A 16,341-nucleotide genomic window follows, 5' to 3' on the forward strand; every position below is an offset into this window, starting at 1 on the left:
CTCTTTCCAGCATTCCTCTTTCGAGTATCCTTCCTTCTGTCTTCGCTCTTCTGTCTTCTCTCTTTTCTCTCCCAAAAACCATGGTTAATAATATACCACATGCAGAGGGAAAGGCATAGGATAGTTGCAAGTTCCTCCAGTCTGCTATTGCAGGGCTCTACGCTAACCTTTTTCACTAGGAGCACATGTGCTCCTAAATGAAAAATGTTAGGGGCACACAAAGAAATTTAGGAGCACAGTGAAAAATGTAATTATAACACATTTTTATTAGTGATTTTGCAATTTTTGCACCAAAATCACACATTGGCCCATGCCTACAGCCCTACTAGACGCAGAGTTGATGGCATTGTATTATGGTAACTAGCTGTGTCAAGTTCTCCTGGTTAGCAGCATGTTCATTCATTCATCCATGTCATGCCTGTCAGCTAGCAGCTAGCAGCCCAGCCAGGCTTTAGGGCTAGGTCTGTCAGCTAGCAGCCCAGCCAGGCCGCGTCCTAACTATTCCCACCGTAGTTGGGTCAGACCACGCCAACTTCTTGAATATGTAGGGGTGTTTTTTTTTTTCTTTTTCTCAAACACAAACACAATCACTGACACTAAGAATAGGCGCGCGTTCCAGGGCCCACAGGGCAATGAGAGCCGCGCCCGGCCGCTTGCGGCCGTGCCCGCGGCGAACATTGACCGTTGGCCCGCGGCACACTCAGCGCCGCCGAGTTGCATACATAGATGGGTAACCTATATCTAATCGTGCACCCCGTGTTACGTGAAGAACAAGATACAGAGAACACCCCTACATATTCCAGAAGTTGGCGTGGCGTGGGCGTGGTCTGACCCAACTACGGTGGGAATCGTTAGGACGCAGCCAGGCCATGCAAAGGTCTGTCTCCATGCTGCCCACCTCCCTGCTGCTGGGTCAGGCTACATCAGTCACACACGGTGGCCAGACAACTCCACATCTAGGGGTATTAAACTACCCCACATCCAGATGACCAGTCCCCAGCCCCATGCTGCCCGGGGTGGTGACATGTGGAGGTGGCCAGCCCAGCACGGTGCCTCTGCGGCGGCTAGCTGTTAGCACACCACCATCCCCGGGGGTCCCACCTCTCTGCCACACTCAAGTACAACATGTTGCATTTTCATGCCATTAGGCAACTTGCTTCCTAGGGTTTCCTAGGATTAGAGATGCATTTGGACTTCTGGAGTACCTCCACTACTTTCAATGGGTTCTGAAGGTCTGAGAGCTTTCTACTTTCTACCCTGGGTAGTTAACCCTGGTTGTAACCTTGGGTTCAAATCTGGAGTGTGTGGGACCAAATCTGTAGATGTGGTGAGCTAATGAAGCTAATGAAGCTTGAGATGAGAAAAGGGCGCTTGTCTCTTTAAGGCCCAGGAGGGAGTTAGCGATTAGCGATGTTAGCTTAGCGCCAGTTTAACAGAAGTAACTTCACTTTTAACATGACTTCCCGTGGTCGTAGCGGGCTGGCTGACGGCTTAAAATGTGGCCACACGGTTCGCGCAGATTTATTTTTAGAATTAAAAAAAAAAAAAAAAATCTGTACTCGCACAGTGTGCTCGTGAATTTATTTCTCTAGTCGCACAGATGTATTTTTTGTCGCAATTGCGAGTGAAATGGTCGCACTGTCGAGCCCTGTATTGTTGCTGTGTTGTGTCTCGTGAAAATATACGTCACCACCATGGCGCGCTGTTATGACGCCTACTATCGCCTACTCCTCCTACTAGTCCGGGTCGGTTGTGTATAATGGAAAACCAGAACTGATCAAAAGCGGGCTAAAGTGACCCGACCCGACCTGAACCGACCTGGGCTGGGCTGCTGATGGAAAAACGCCACTAGTAGTCCCCAGGGACCAGTGGTTTGTACTCCCCCTCAATCTGCTGGAGCTTGAGGCAGTCAGACTGATTGCTCAGCTCAACAGCTAAAAAAAAACACTTCCCACCTACACTTAATTTCCCGCCTATTTGCACACGCCTTATATGGCTCTCCCACTCTATCTCTTCTGATCTCTTCTTTCTCCTCCCAAAATGAGAGAGAGATAGAGATGTACTAATTAAAAGTCACTCAGACCAGTTGCACCCTGGAGTCATCCTTAACTAGCCTAAACCTGTCATAGCTGACCACAGTGGCGGCTGGTGATAAAAATGTTGGGTGGGGCACAGGTTATGGGGGCATGCTCCACGGGGAAGAATATCAACTTTAAAATCTGGATTTACAGTCGATTTTAGCATGAGAATATATATATAACTTAATTAGTTTTATATATAACTTATTAAAGGGCAAACTGCAAACACAACAAAAATATAATGCACAACAACTGACAAATCAACTGGAATAGTCTTTGTTAGCAGAGTAGACCTAATGTTAACAGAATGGACTTATACCCTTTGTCTATCTGTGCAGCGGTAAGGTGAATAATTCTAGCAGTACTGTCCAGACAGTTGTCTTGTTTAGCCATTCAACTAGGCATTATTTATTCAATGGAGAAAGACATGGAACACAATGCAATTGTGATAATAAATGTGTTCTTTGTTACTTCTTTAATTAAATTAAAGTGTACCTTTCTATTATCATACAATATTTCCTTGAACATGTAAACTCTATAATCATACAGTTGTCTTTCTATTAGTTGTCTCTGTCATACTGAACTGTTTGTTATCATCCTGAAGTATCTCTGTTGCTCACCTCACCTCAGTTCTGTCTCTGTTGCCCTCCTCTCCTGTTGTCTGTCTCTCTGTTGCTCTCCTCTCCTGTTGTCTGTCTCTCTGTTGCTCTCCTCTCATGTTGTCTGTCTCTCTGTTGCTCTCCTCTCCTGTTGTCTGTCTCTCTGTTGCTCTCCTCTCCTGTTGTCTGTCCGAATATCGGTTGTTAAGTCGCGACGTGTTTCCGGGTCCAAAGTTGGCTGAGGCGCTGTCTTCGAAATGCAGCAATAATAATAATAATAAATTATATTTATATAGCGCTTTTCCGAGGCTCAAATACCCTGACAATATGGGGGAAACGGGAAAGTGCTGTGTCCCTTGTTGTATGAATAGATCCCAGTCTAAAAAATGATTAAACTGTCATTCTACCGCTGTAGTATACTGGTATTCTGGTGCGGAGAATTTCTGGTTTGAACCCGGAAATGGCAAAACCTCACGTTTGACGTCAGACTTAACAACCGGATATTCAGGGCTCTCAAGTCTCACGCATTTTTTTTTTTACTACCCCTAGTGGTAGTGGCCCTAGGCTGCAGCCTAGGTAAGCCTATAATCTGCGCATGCCCCGACTCCTCCCCTATGTATTTTCACAGTGAATTTTACACACACACAGATAAAATGTTTATTGTATTGGAGGATTTTTAATGAATGCTGATAGGTGCCGACAGAATATCAGCCGCATTTTATGAATAAACAATGTTTATTTTTAAAAATCTTTTACAAGTAGCAACTACGAAATGGGGCTGCGTTGGAAGGTGGGGAAGGTATAAGGTTCAGAGATAGGAAATGTTAGGATATTTATAGCATAGCATAGAGTACAGCACAGTGTTTTATTTGTATAGTATAGTAGCATAGTATAGTGGATAGTGTATATAGCCTTTATTTATGTAAACCAGCTCTTTTCCCTTCTTGTTTTTAGTATTTTTTTCCTAGCACCAGGGGAGCCCCCCCTCCTAAATTTCGTTGTATGGTACCTGTACTGTATTAATGACAATAAAGACCATTCATTCATTCATTAATTCATTGATTTTCAGACTTTGTCTACATGTTACGGTACATGTGGTAATACGGTACATGTGTGAAAACTAGGGTTAGGGTTATGTGCTACGTTGACTTGGTACATGCTGGCATGTCTAACCCTACCCCTACCCCTAACCCTAACCTTAACTGTAGCACCCTAGCACCTAACCCTAACCCTAGTTTTTCCACATGTACCGTAACATACACACTACACTGTAAGATTGAGCAGAAACAGGGAGGGGCTCCTACTTCTACTGCCATCTACACGAGTTCTGCTATACTGAAAGATTAAATTCAACAATTCACCTTTATAGCATGTGACCTCATATTGTGCTGAAACTAATTAGGGCATAACAGAATCAAATGTATTGTTTTGGTTAAAAGATGTCGGATTAAAACTCAGACATCTCCGGATCCGGTCCATGGGCCTTAGTTGGACCACGTCTAGTCTAGTCCCTTTAACTTCAGACCAATGTCCTAATCATCACTTTGTGTACAGTACATAATGTGTGTGTAATATGATATGATGTGAATGTTTTCTCTTTCTGTGAATGTGTTTGTGTGTCTGTAGTGAATGCAGTGGATATCTTACTACCACCAGAGCCCCAGACCAGAGCCCAGTTTTCACAAGGTGAGTCTCTTTATCCTGAAGTAGCTAACAGTCTCTCTCCACTGATACTCTCCACAAACCCTGAGATATAATTAGAGAGATCTAGGAGAGGAAGAGACTCATGAAAAACAGGCTCGATATCTTACTCCTCTTATTTCTCTGATTTGGTCTCTGCTCTTCTCCCAGATGCCTGTGAGCTCACACTGGACCCAGACACACCATGCAGTGAATTCGGGAGACACACGCCATGCAGTGAACATTGGGAAAGACAGGTACCAATCCCAGCCTCCAGAGAGATTCAATAGGGGGTCTCGGTATGTGCTGCGTAGTTATCAATGGTAACAAAGGGAGGGAGCCGCCACCGTTGAAAAAAGTCCTGCCAACCTACTTCCCACCCCAGTTACACAGACCAACTGATATAATTTGTTGTATTTTTATTATTGGATCTTTATTTAATTTTGTTAAACTGTTGCACCCTATTTCATGCACCCGAATGGTTGCACCCTATTTCACGTGGAGAGATTTGAATTTGCCTGCTGAGCTGTCTCTTGTGCTGTGCGGTGTGGAGCCTCTTCAGGTAATGTTAAATGTGGTTTTAATTAATTATGTTATTACGTTTAGAATTCATTACCTAATGGATATGTTTAGTCAATTAATGGATGTTTTGTTCATCAATGTAACGTTATTTGCTAAGTTATGAAGCGAATACGTTTTGCAGTTCAGCTGTTAGCACTAGCTAAGTTAGCTAGCTAGATATCGTAAGGGTCTGTCTGGACGCTGTTACTGGGAGGTTGAGAGGAGTGGTCAGCAGTGTTGCCAGATTGGTCTGATGTTTACCAGCCCAATAAGTGCTCAAAATCCGCCCAAATTGATAAAAACCAGACCAAATATTATAGCATAGAATATATCATAATTATACATATAAAAAACGAATAGAATAGAGTAAACAAAGGGACTGCTCAAATACCAAAAATAACATTTGTTGATTGTTTCGATTAGCAATGCTGAGTGAAAGTAATGACAATGCTTAGTCTTGTTTCTTGGTCAATGCAATGGCAAAATATGATCATGGAAGATAACCTCAATTCAATCATGAATATATATATATATATATATATATATATATATATATATATATATATATCGTATTATCATATGAAATCCATTTCCATGTGACATCCTCTATAGTCTCAATGAATGTGCCTTTTTAAAACCAACCCCCAATTGAATTGGCAATATAATAAAATTTGTTAATTGCACATTAGCATGGTCTGCAATTAAACACACATTAGCATGGTGATCACAGCATATTTAACACAGTTAACACAGTCTCTGTCAAGTTATTTTAAAACATTTTTTTTCATGGGAAACCAGGCCAAATTCTGTCCACCAGCCCAAGCCCAATTTTACCAGCACAATGCAACCTAAAATAGCCCAATTGGGCTGGAAGGGGTCTTTGGGCCTATTTGGGGTGACAGTGCTGAGCTGTGTAATATTAGAGCTCCCCATAAGTGAGTGATGCTTTATCATAACCTACTATTCTGTATTCTGTGATTTGGTTTTAAGAGTAATATGTAATTATTTCCCACTTCAATGAATCTCAGAGGGTTGACTCTCAGATTGAGCTCTCTCTGTGAAGTCTAGAATCTGAGATTATTGAAGCCCAATCCTGTGATGGTGTCAACAGTCAGAGGATGTTCATATCTGGTCAGACTGGACCTCTATTACATATTCCTGGGGTCAGGTCATCTTCATTTGAATGATCCAATGATTGCAAATAGGACATTTGTTTTCAATGTTTTCTACATTTAAATGTTTTCCTTGTACAATGCAAATGACCCTAACCATCAAATCAGATTAAACTTTATTTACAATACATACTGTGGCACATTTCATTCACATATGCAGTATAGCCTAACGTGTTTTAATAACCCTGACATATTCAATACAATACAACATGCTTTTATAATCATGTGCTCATTGTGTGTGGATTTATGGCAAATTCTTCTAATTTAATCCATTTTAAATTGAGTCTATAACACCACATAATGTGGAAAATTGAAGGGGTCTGAACACTGTATATATATATATATATATATATATATATATATATATATATATATATATATATATATATATATATATATACTGTATATACTATCTATTTTAATAACAGCCTTTGGGGGTACCGCATTTTGATGTCCTCCCAGCACCATTAAGCTTTAGCCGAAGTAAATCACAGACCTTGTGTGGAAAAAATCCGTGATCTACAGAATACACTGACTGACCCTGATTTACTTCGGATTATTTTACATAAGGAGTACTTATCATAGTTAGACCATCACAACGAATTCACACATTAAGGCCTTATGCTGTTATGAATTGGCCTACATGTATTTCGGTTACCGAGATGGCACGGTCAGCATCCCTGCAGGCTACTCATTTGAGTCGTATAACCTATAGATTAAAGCCCTACACGGGTGGTAAATGGAAACACGCCTTTTGAGGGAAATATTGAGGTGGCTCTTAAAAGAGCCTTTGGGGATTTCCTCTCAGATCGGTGTGGTCATCTTAGGCGCGCTCTCCACGGATACGGCGGGCCAGCTGGATGTCCTTGGGCATGATGGTGACCCTCTTGGCGTGGATGGCGCACAGGTTGGTGTCCTCGAACAGACCGACCAGGTAAGCCTCGCTGGCCTCCTGCAGGGCCATCACAGCAGAGCTCTGGAAGCGCAGATCGGTCTTGAAATCCTGGGCGATTTCTCTCACCAGGCGCTGGAAGGGCAGCTTGCGGATGAGCAGCTCGGTGGACTTCTGGTAACGACGGATCTCCCTCAGAGCCACGGTGCCAGGCCTGTAACGGTGAGGCTTCTTCACGCCGCCGGTGGCCGGGGCGCTTTTACGGGCAGCCTTGGTGGCGAGCTGCTTCCTTGGGGCTTTGCCGCCGGTGGATTTACGAGCGGTTTGTTTGGTTCTGGCCATGACAATATCTTCCTTCGTTCAGTTGGAGTATAACCAATCTCAACAGAACGTTGTACATTTATAAACCCCCAGTCGTGCCCCGATTGGTTGGCGAATATAGACGAGCTCATTGGCTCGTTTGCGCCTCCTTCTCCGGCTGCCATTGGACACGAGCACCGTCCGCGCCATTGCCGCCACAAATTCAAACACTTAAACCCTGCCGCGCGCTTCCTTTGTTTGGCCCCTCCCCCAAACCGTTGGCTTCAAAGAGATGTAATTCCGATATATTTTGTCAATGATAATCTATCCTTTAAATTATATATTTTTTAAGCCAACACAAATGTGAAGTTACAACAAAGTATGTAATGTACGACTATATGAATACAAATGAACAAGAACAGTGTAAGCGTGGTGCAGACACTTATTTTGTCTTTACGGGGGTTGTGTTCCATTGGACGTCCTTTAATCTCGCTGCTGTTGTGGACATTGTTGTCCTCTATCCTTAATCTATAACTTCATCATTGTTGTCCTCTATCCTTAATCTATAACTTCATCATTGTTGTCCTCTATCCTTAATCTATAACTTAATCATTGTTGTCCTCTATCCTTAATCTATAACTTCATCATTGTTGTCCTCTATCCTTAATCTATAACTTCATCATTGTTGTCCTCTATTCTTAATCGATAATTTCATCATTGTTGTCCTCTAATTTTAATCTAAAGTTTCATAACTAGTTGTCCTCACCCAGTTCATACAAATGATGAACCAAACAAACGCAAACTATATTATGGAAGAACAAGGTCCACTACACAAGGAAGGGGTGATGTTTAAAACCTTATGAAGGACTGAACGTTATTTCTAATGCTGAGGCAGTGACATCACGAGGATGTTTTCTGCCCAACGCTGTGTAATATGTATGGGTGCATTCTCTGCCTCGTACATGAAATCATAACTAGTGTTCTTCACAACATGAAACACGCATAACGCAGACAAACAGTGGAGGGAGAGACGGACTGCACTTTTGGAGAGAGAAGTGGTTGGCTCTTAAAAGAGCCTTTGGGGGGTTTGAGGAGGTGAAGCCGCGGTGGGACGTTTACTTGGCCTTGGCGGGCTTCTCAGTCTTCTTGGGGAGCAGCACTGCCTGGATGTTGGGCAGCACACCACCCTGAGCGATGGTCACACCGCCCAGCAGTTTGTTCAGCTCCTCGTCGTTACGGACAGCCAACTGCAGATGACGGGGGATGATACGAGACTTCTTGTTGTCGCGGGCGGCGTTGCCGGCCAACTCCAGGATCTCAGCCGTCAGGTACTCGAGCACGGCGGCCAGGTAGACCGGTGCGCCGGCGCCCACACGATGGGCATAGTTGCCCTTACGCAGGAGCCTGTGTACACGGCCCACTGGGAACTGGAGTCCAGCCCGAGAGGAGCGGGTCTTTGCCTTGGCTCTGGCCTTGCCTCCGGTTTTACCTCTTCCTGACATGGTGACGGTTTAGTAGGATTTCGTGATAGCTGAAGAAAAGAACAAGCGATAACACTCCTGTTGCTCTCAGCGTTGTTCTTATAGCTCGCCCTGACGGCTTCTCATTGGCCACCGGGTCGATGTCACCTCATCCAATCAACGGAGACCGTTTCACTTCCGTCTTTGTCGGTCTCGCGCGCAGAAATCAAAGATGGATTCAAACTCGTCCCATGATTAACGAAACTAGTATATACTATAGAACATAATACACATTTTTATTTTTATTATTATTATTATTACCACATACTAAGTTGTGTATTGCATTAGGCTATCCCAGCTCTCTCTGCTACTTCTGAATGACTTAACAGCGAAAAGTTGTCTGTTATCTCCCGCACATTTCTGTTCAAATGTAATGGTGTATTGGAAAGAGGAACTACATCTGAATGTGTTGATAAGCAGTTTTTGTGTTTTCTGTCAACCCCCCACCCCCTCACACAGATCTACCGAGTGGCACTTTATAGCGTCAAAGTAAACTACGCCTAGATGTCAAATCACTCATTACTGCCATTTCAATCTGCTTTCTTACTATCATGTCACTGAATAAGTATAACCAATATTGTCGTGTATAGGTAAATGTCAATCCGTGGTGTATATGGAGTACAATACTAACTTTCTAAAACATACGCTTGACTTTTTCTGTCGTCATGGATGAAAATGCGCTTTTTTATGGACATGTGGGTGGCTCTTAAAAGAGCCTTTTAGTGGTACAAATGGTGTCGGACAGAACCCTTTGAATGTTTACTTCTTCTTGGGGGCTGCCTTCTTTGCCTTGGGTTTGGCTACCTTGGGCTTGGCTGCCTTGACGGCCTTTTTGGGGCTCTTAGCCGGAGCCTTCTTGACCGGTGTGGCCTTCTTCGCCTTCTTGGGGCTCTTGGTGGCCTTCTTAGCGACTGCCGCGGGCTTCTTTGCTTTCTTGGGAGACTTCTTGGCCACAGCAGCGGGCTTCTTTGCTTTCTTGGGAGACTTCTTGGCCACAGCAGCGGGCTTCTTTGCCTTCTTCGGAGACTTCTTGGCAGCGGCGGGCTTCTTTGCGACCGCCTTCTTGGGTTTCGGGGCGGCGGCTTTCTTCGCCGGCTTCTTGACCGCCTCAGAGGCTTTCTTGTTCAGCTTGAAAGAGCCGGAGGCCCCGGTGCCCTTGAGCTGGAGCAGAGTGCCCTTGACGACGAGGCTCTTGACGGCGACCTTGACGCGGGAGTTGTTCTTCTCCACGTCGTAGCCACCGGCAGACAGCGCCTTCTTGAGCGCGGCCAGAGACACGCCGCTCCTCTCCTTGGATGCGGACACGGCCGTCACGATGAGCTCGGCGACGCTGGGGCCAGCTGCTTTCTTGGGCCTGGCTGCTGCCTTCTTCTTGGGGCTCTTGGCCGGCGCGGGGGCGGCGGGGGCTGGTGCGACTTCTGCCATGTCTGTAGAAAGTCTCGTTCGTTCCGGTAAACCAACTAGTCTGCAAAGCTGCTCTGTGAGAATGAAGCTCAACCCGGAGCAGGGGGCTGTCCTTAAACGCGGCATGAGAACCGTGTAGACTCAACCATCCCTGCTCAGCAGTCGCTGCCGAAATATTCGGGCGCCTGTGTTTTCTCCTCGCGAATAACGGGCCAAAGGTCACCGGTGGTGCCGAGTTGAGGTCCAAATGCAAACGGGCCAGCGAGCAGACTTGCCTCCGGTTAGAATAAAGTCATGTGAGCCGCGAAGGCCTCGTGAGTTTTGTTGTGACTCGATCAAAACCCCACCGTTCCACTGTCGGAGGGAGCGGTGCGCACAGCTTTTCCTGTGTTATTTGTCTCCTAAAGTGTCTTAAATTGCATACGATTGGGACCAGCACTCGTTGTCCAGGTTGCCAGGTTGTCTGGCGAGGGAGTCCAAAGGTTGAGGGTCCCCCGATGTGGTGCGGGGTGTTATAAATATGAGCTATTTTGGTGGTCGTGAAACACAGTCGCGGGGATGGGGCTGAGAGCTTGTCCCTATAGGTGATTTTTCAGATGGTGTCCCTCTCCCTCCTATTCAATCTAGACAAGACAGGTGAAAGCCATAGATAGACTATGGTTGCTGCATGTCGACTCTGAGGAATCAATTGCGATATTATCACCAGAATTGTGTCGAGGACATCAGCAGCCTTATGATGAATATGTTCGGCTACTAAACTAGTTGGTAACTAGCTGAAATTGCAATCATAACTTTGTTTGTAAATAAATAAATAATAATAGTAATAAGTAAATTCAATAAATTAAATGTGCTTATGTATGTGTTGTTTATCGATTGTGACGTAGTCAGCGTGCCTCCTCTCTCCATGTGTTTGTGGATCTTTGTGGACCGGGGTGTTTAAATTACATCACATTTGTAATGTAACATAATATAATATAATATAATGGTTCTGCCGCTGCTTGGCTGTCCTTGAGCCTCGTATTAATCGTATTAAGGCTGTTGAGGAGCGAGTGACAGACAGACAGGCAGCGAGTTGTTTGACTAGTTTGACGTTGGCTGCATGTCAATCATCTAAAGTAGCTTCCCCTTATCTTCATGGACAAGACATGTGGGGAATTCACCACAATCAATCACCATATATTACCAGCTTTGTAGTCACTCCTGTCGTTAACATTTGAATGTAACCTAAATGTACACCAATCTGTCTTTACACCTGGCCATAGCACAGGCTAGGTGTCTACACGTGTCTTACATTGATTCAGTCCAGGACCATCAGGAGTTTTAAATGATGGTGTTAAATCTGTTTTACTGGACATACAAAAGTAAATTCTTGGTCTGGTTCTTTTTAATATTCACCAATAATACAATAATATATATGCTTATGACACTGTTGTACAGTATGCTATTGCCCCCACGACTGACCAGGCTCTTTCTGAGCTACAGTCTGCATTCACTGTCCTGCAGAGAGCATTTGGTGTGCTGAGAATGAGAATGATACTTAATGTTGGAAAGATAAAAATCTATGTTCTACCATATCACAAATTGTTTTTATTTGATTCATGTTTGCATCTTGGGTGTGTCCCGCCACCTGGGCAGGTCGTTCATGGCGGTGTTTGATTATCGCTTTATCATAGATTATAGTTGTTATCCTCATCATTGCATTCTGTATAAATGGCTGGCTGGACCGTTAAATCCTGTAGATCTATTAATAATTCATTTTTGTATATAAAGCCCTACTACATAAACAAAACCCGCTACCTAGTGGTATTATTACAATTCAAAGACATGCATGACCGAACTCGTTTACAGAATTGGTTCTTGAGGTTCTGTCCAGGTAGCTGACTAGTGAGCCTGCATCAACCTTAATGCTATTCAAGTGCAAGAAGATTACATTGTCTTCGCCGTTTAAGATACACACATTCATCTGCTGTGGAGCAGTAGAATGACGTCACAGGCGGACAGATATTGGCCCTAGTGTGGAACACGTCGAACGTTCGAACAATTAGCAACAGCGTTCGAACGATTAGATTTTGATGGGCCGTAGATGGCCCGGTAAGATTTTGCATGATAGTCCCCCGGCTCTGTTGCAACAATCTACAGAAAGAAAGTCAATTTAGGGTGATGAGGACCTCCTTGGTGGAAAAATATTGTGGGTTTATGCTGTAATGATTTCTGTATTGAACTGTGTTATGTTAGGGTAAATACTGTGGACATGGTGCAGGCCTTGGTCTCTAGTGTACATGCGTGTGCACAACGTAACTTCGTGCTCATTTGATAGACAAAGGGGAGAAAGACAGCCGCTCCAATTCTCGGGCGCGTTCAGTAAGGAGATGAATCATTATAGATGACAACATCGAGTCATTAAACAGATACAATACAACATTGTAACACGCGAGATCAACCCGCTATGGAATTGGTCTTATGTTGAAAGGGTGGGTGGCTCTTAAAAGAGCCGTTGGGGTTAGTGAAGCAACAGAAGAGCTACTACTTGGAGCTGGTGTACTTGGTCACAGCCTTGGTGCCCTCGGACACCGCGTGCTTGGCCAGCTCACCGGGGAGCAGCAGACGCACGGCGGTCTGGATCTCCCTGGAGGTGATGGTAGACCGCTTGTTGTAGTGGGCCAGGCGAGAGGACTCGCCGGCGATGCGCTCGAAGATGTCGTTGACGAAGGAATTCATGATTCCCATGGCCTTGGAGGAGATGCCGGTGTCGGGGTGGACCTGCTTCAAGACCTTGTACACGTAGATAGCATAGCTCTCCTTCCTGGACTTTCTGCGCTTCTTGCCGGTTTTGGTGGCGGTCTTGGTGACGGCTTTCTTGGAGCCCTTCTTGGGCGCAGGCTTCGCAGGTTCTGGCATGTTGGTAGTGGCTCGTTACTTCAAAGAAACGAATGAAGAGGCGGCAAACGCACACCCTTAATATAAAGGTGGGGCTATGCAAATTAGGCGGCTGCTGACATCCACTTCCAAAGCTCTAGCCTGCCTCGCGGGTAAATACATTATCTGCGCACGCGCGGGCTCCTCCCCCCACCCCTTCCTTACTTTTTCACTCGGCTGTCGGGTTGCCTTGTTTCCGATGGCGATATGAACATGAAAACGTCAAGAGGAAGATTGAGGGCCGGTTTCACAGACAAGGCTTAAGCCTAGTCCTGGACTAAATCACACTTTCAATGTAAAATCTCCATTGAAGATGCTTTTTAGTCCAGGATTAGGCTTAAGCCTTGTCTGTGAAACTGGCCCTTAGAATGATATACATAGAACACCAAGGGCCGGTTTCACAGACAAGGCTTAAACCTAATCCTAGACTAAAAAACATCTTCAATGGAGATTTTACATTGAAAGTGTGATTTAGTCCAGGACTAGGCTTAAGCCTTGTCTCTGAAACCGGCCCCAAGTCCCCCAAACTCCCAACCAGCCTAGCGATTACTACCAGGAAGTGTCCTTTTGGGATGGTACGACAAGGGCATGCATTATTATCATCACTAGATGCGCAATAGAAAAAGGGGCTGCACTGTGTTGTGTGCGTAATAATCCAAGTAACCATTTTCTTTCTAGAGTGCACATGTGGGATGGTCATTTCTAGTCGTGGATTGCCAAGACATACTTGCGTTGACATTGATTTGGCAACGTATGTTTTTTTCATGACAGCTAAACCCGTTGAATGTACAGGCCTGACAAAATGTGTTATAATAATGGAATCAACTCTCTTGTGTGGAGATGGGTGGCTCTTAAAAGAGCCGTTGTTTTTAGTAGGGGGTGGTTGAGTTTACGAATAGTTTAGCCGCCGAAGCCGTACAGAGTACGTCCCTGGCGTTTCAGAGCGTATACAACATCCATGGCGGTGACGGTCTTCCTCTTGGCATGCTCGGTGTAGGTGACGGCTTTTCTTTATCCAAGATTGGATGAACGGGAGAGGGTCAAAAAATGGCCTTTTTTTGGGCGGCATGGTAGCTACTGTATGTATATACTCCTGTATAGCTAATGAATGAATGTTTGCTTCTCAATAATAGGCTAGGTGCACGATCTCACTACTTCCTGAAAGGCAACTGGTATATGAACATATCCTGTCTCACTCTATTGGTTTAATTGATTAATCAGCTGTGCACTGTGTGTTCCAACGGTTTACCGCACAGCTGATTAATCAACCTTTTGCTGTTGCACAATATTCTACTGCGCCCCATGGTGTCTTGGTGGTGAAGTGCAGGCAGTCAAAGGCCTACTGTCATTCACAGGAGATTAATGGTGCGCGTAGCTCTTTTGGAAAACGTGTTTATTTTACAATATTTATAATATAAATTAAATAATATTCATTACATTGACATTTTGATCAAATAATAGTTGTGGTAATGTATTATTAGCGACCCCCACAGATTTTTGATTTTACTGCCTTCATGGGAGCTCAGAGAGTCTCAGACCATCTCTATGGGAGCTCAGCTCCCATTGGCTCCCACATAACTCGAACCCTGCCTGTACTGTATGATTGTTAATTTGTCCAATTACTTTTGAGCTCCTGAAAATAGGGGACTGTGTATAAAAATGGTTGCAATTCCTAAATGTTTCATACAATATTTTTGTTCAACCCCTTGAATTAAAGCTGAAAGTATGCACTTCAATTACATCTTGATTGTTTCATTTCAAATCCTTTGTGGTGGCATACAGAGCCCAAATTATGGAAATTGTGTCACTGTCCAAATACTTCCAGACCTAACTGTATATAAATAAAAGAATGTCAATGACCCCAGGTGTGGGACTTTTTTTTACAGGTTTGAGGGGTCAGGCAAAGGACTTGGTGGAGTCAGGCAAGGGTCAGGCGATCATCGTTGTAATCCATGGAGCAGGGCAGGAACCGTGGTGCAAGGTGCTGGGCTGGAGGTGTCCATGGTGCTGAGTGCCCACTGATGAGCTAAATAAAACATTCTATTTCTGATGAGTCAACAGCACTAGGGCTCCTTCACAAAACCCTTACTGGAATCTTCATACACTCTGAATTAGTCTTTACTTTCTGATGAGTCAACAGCACTAACCCCATCCAGTGCGACATGTAGATAGCATATATTTAGAATATGTAAAATGCAAACACCAGAAATGCAAGAAAGTTTATGAGGTATACCAAATGGAATTAATAACAAGTGTTACAACCCTTCTGTCTAGAGTAAAATAAGGGCCTAACAGGGTAGAGTGCAGAATGTACAGGTGTGTTGCAACACAAATGCCAAAAAAAGTGTACAAGGGATCAAATCAATTCAAGTTTTATTTGTATCTCACCATTATACGGTCGAAAATTTGAGCAAAGAACAGAAAAGGAAGCTGAAAGACCATAGAGGCAATGTTGAAAGAGCACTTGCGATAAAGTGCAAACAGCAATGATGTCTTGATTGAAGCGCATTGAGTCGCATCTTGTGAGATGCGCTATAGCTGCTTCTCACTGTTGAGACAAAATGTTATAAAGAAGTGATTAATAAATAATTTAAGAAACTCACATTCATCAGTGGTTGCAAACTGTCATGGAAATTGTATTAGCACTCTCCTCATGTTTCCAGCTTACCTCAAGTCATACTGTGGTCCACATGTATACATTTCCATGGCTTTCTCATTGGAAACACAGTTTACAGCTGCAATGGCGTGGACTGTTGCCTGTGTCATGAAGTGATTAAAGCCACACGTTTACCAGTTATAGTAAAATGTAGATAATTTACACTAATGTCACCATTGGAGGGGCTACACAACCAAATTTGTTCTGGTTTCCTGCCGGGCGAGATTACAGGCCTGCCCTTACAATGGCAGCAAATGACCACATCTATAGCAACTTCAGTTTGTTTCTGTCTGTTTTCTAAACACAAAGCCCTGCAACTGGAAACATCCAATGAGGCAAAGATTCACTATCCAGGCTTCTGACATCTTTGTCCATGGTAACATCACTTTCCTAAATGGATACACACATAAGCATGACTATGTGTACAGCTGTGAATGGTGGATAGTATGTTTGTATGCAATAAACTTCATTCACACTAACCAATTATTTAGGAGGAAAGCTGTAAGGCCTCTTGAAGTACGCGTGGTCCTCGTCAGTGTCCAGTGGCATCTGTACAGAGTCCA

General features: G+C 44.2%; 4 protein-coding genes across 4 annotated transcripts; all 4 read right to left on the reverse strand.

Moving 5' to 3' along the window:
* Positions 1-6,913: 6,913 nt before the first annotated feature.
* LOC308167343 (histone H3.2) lies at positions 6,914-7,324 on the reverse strand (the record flags this gene model as incomplete). Its single annotated transcript, XM_080541747.1, has 1 exon — positions 6,914-7,324. The coding sequence occupies one exon, from the start codon at positions 7,322-7,324 to the stop codon at positions 6,914-6,916; it is 411 nt and encodes a 136-aa protein (XP_080397873.1).
* A 1,073-nt stretch (positions 7,325-8,397) lies between these two features.
* LOC308167355 (histone H2A-like) lies at positions 8,398-8,784 on the reverse strand (the record flags this gene model as incomplete). The annotated part of the gene is made up of 1 exon (XM_080541759.1): positions 8,398-8,784. One exon carries the CDS (start codon positions 8,782-8,784, stop codon positions 8,398-8,400), a length of 387 nt encoding a protein of 128 aa, XP_080397885.1.
* A 777-nt stretch (positions 8,785-9,561) lies between these two features.
* Positions 9,562-10,227, reverse strand: LOC308167197 (histone H1-like; the record flags this gene model as incomplete). Its single annotated transcript, XM_080541579.1, has 1 exon — positions 9,562-10,227. One exon carries the CDS (start codon positions 10,225-10,227, stop codon positions 9,562-9,564), a length of 666 nt encoding a protein of 221 aa, XP_080397705.1.
* Positions 10,228-12,729: 2,502 nt separating this feature from the next.
* Positions 12,730-13,104, reverse strand: LOC308167438 (histone H2B-like; the record flags this gene model as incomplete). The annotated part of the gene is made up of 1 exon (XM_080541856.1): positions 12,730-13,104. One exon carries the CDS (start codon positions 13,102-13,104, stop codon positions 12,730-12,732), a length of 375 nt encoding a protein of 124 aa, XP_080397982.1.
* Positions 13,105-16,341: the final 3,237 nt, after the last annotated feature.

Source organism: Nansenia antarctica, assembly GCF_963989245.1.
Source record: "Nansenia antarctica genome assembly, chromosome: 1".
Classification (NCBI taxonomy): domain Eukaryota; kingdom Metazoa; phylum Chordata; class Actinopteri; order Argentiniformes; family Microstomatidae; genus Nansenia; species Nansenia antarctica.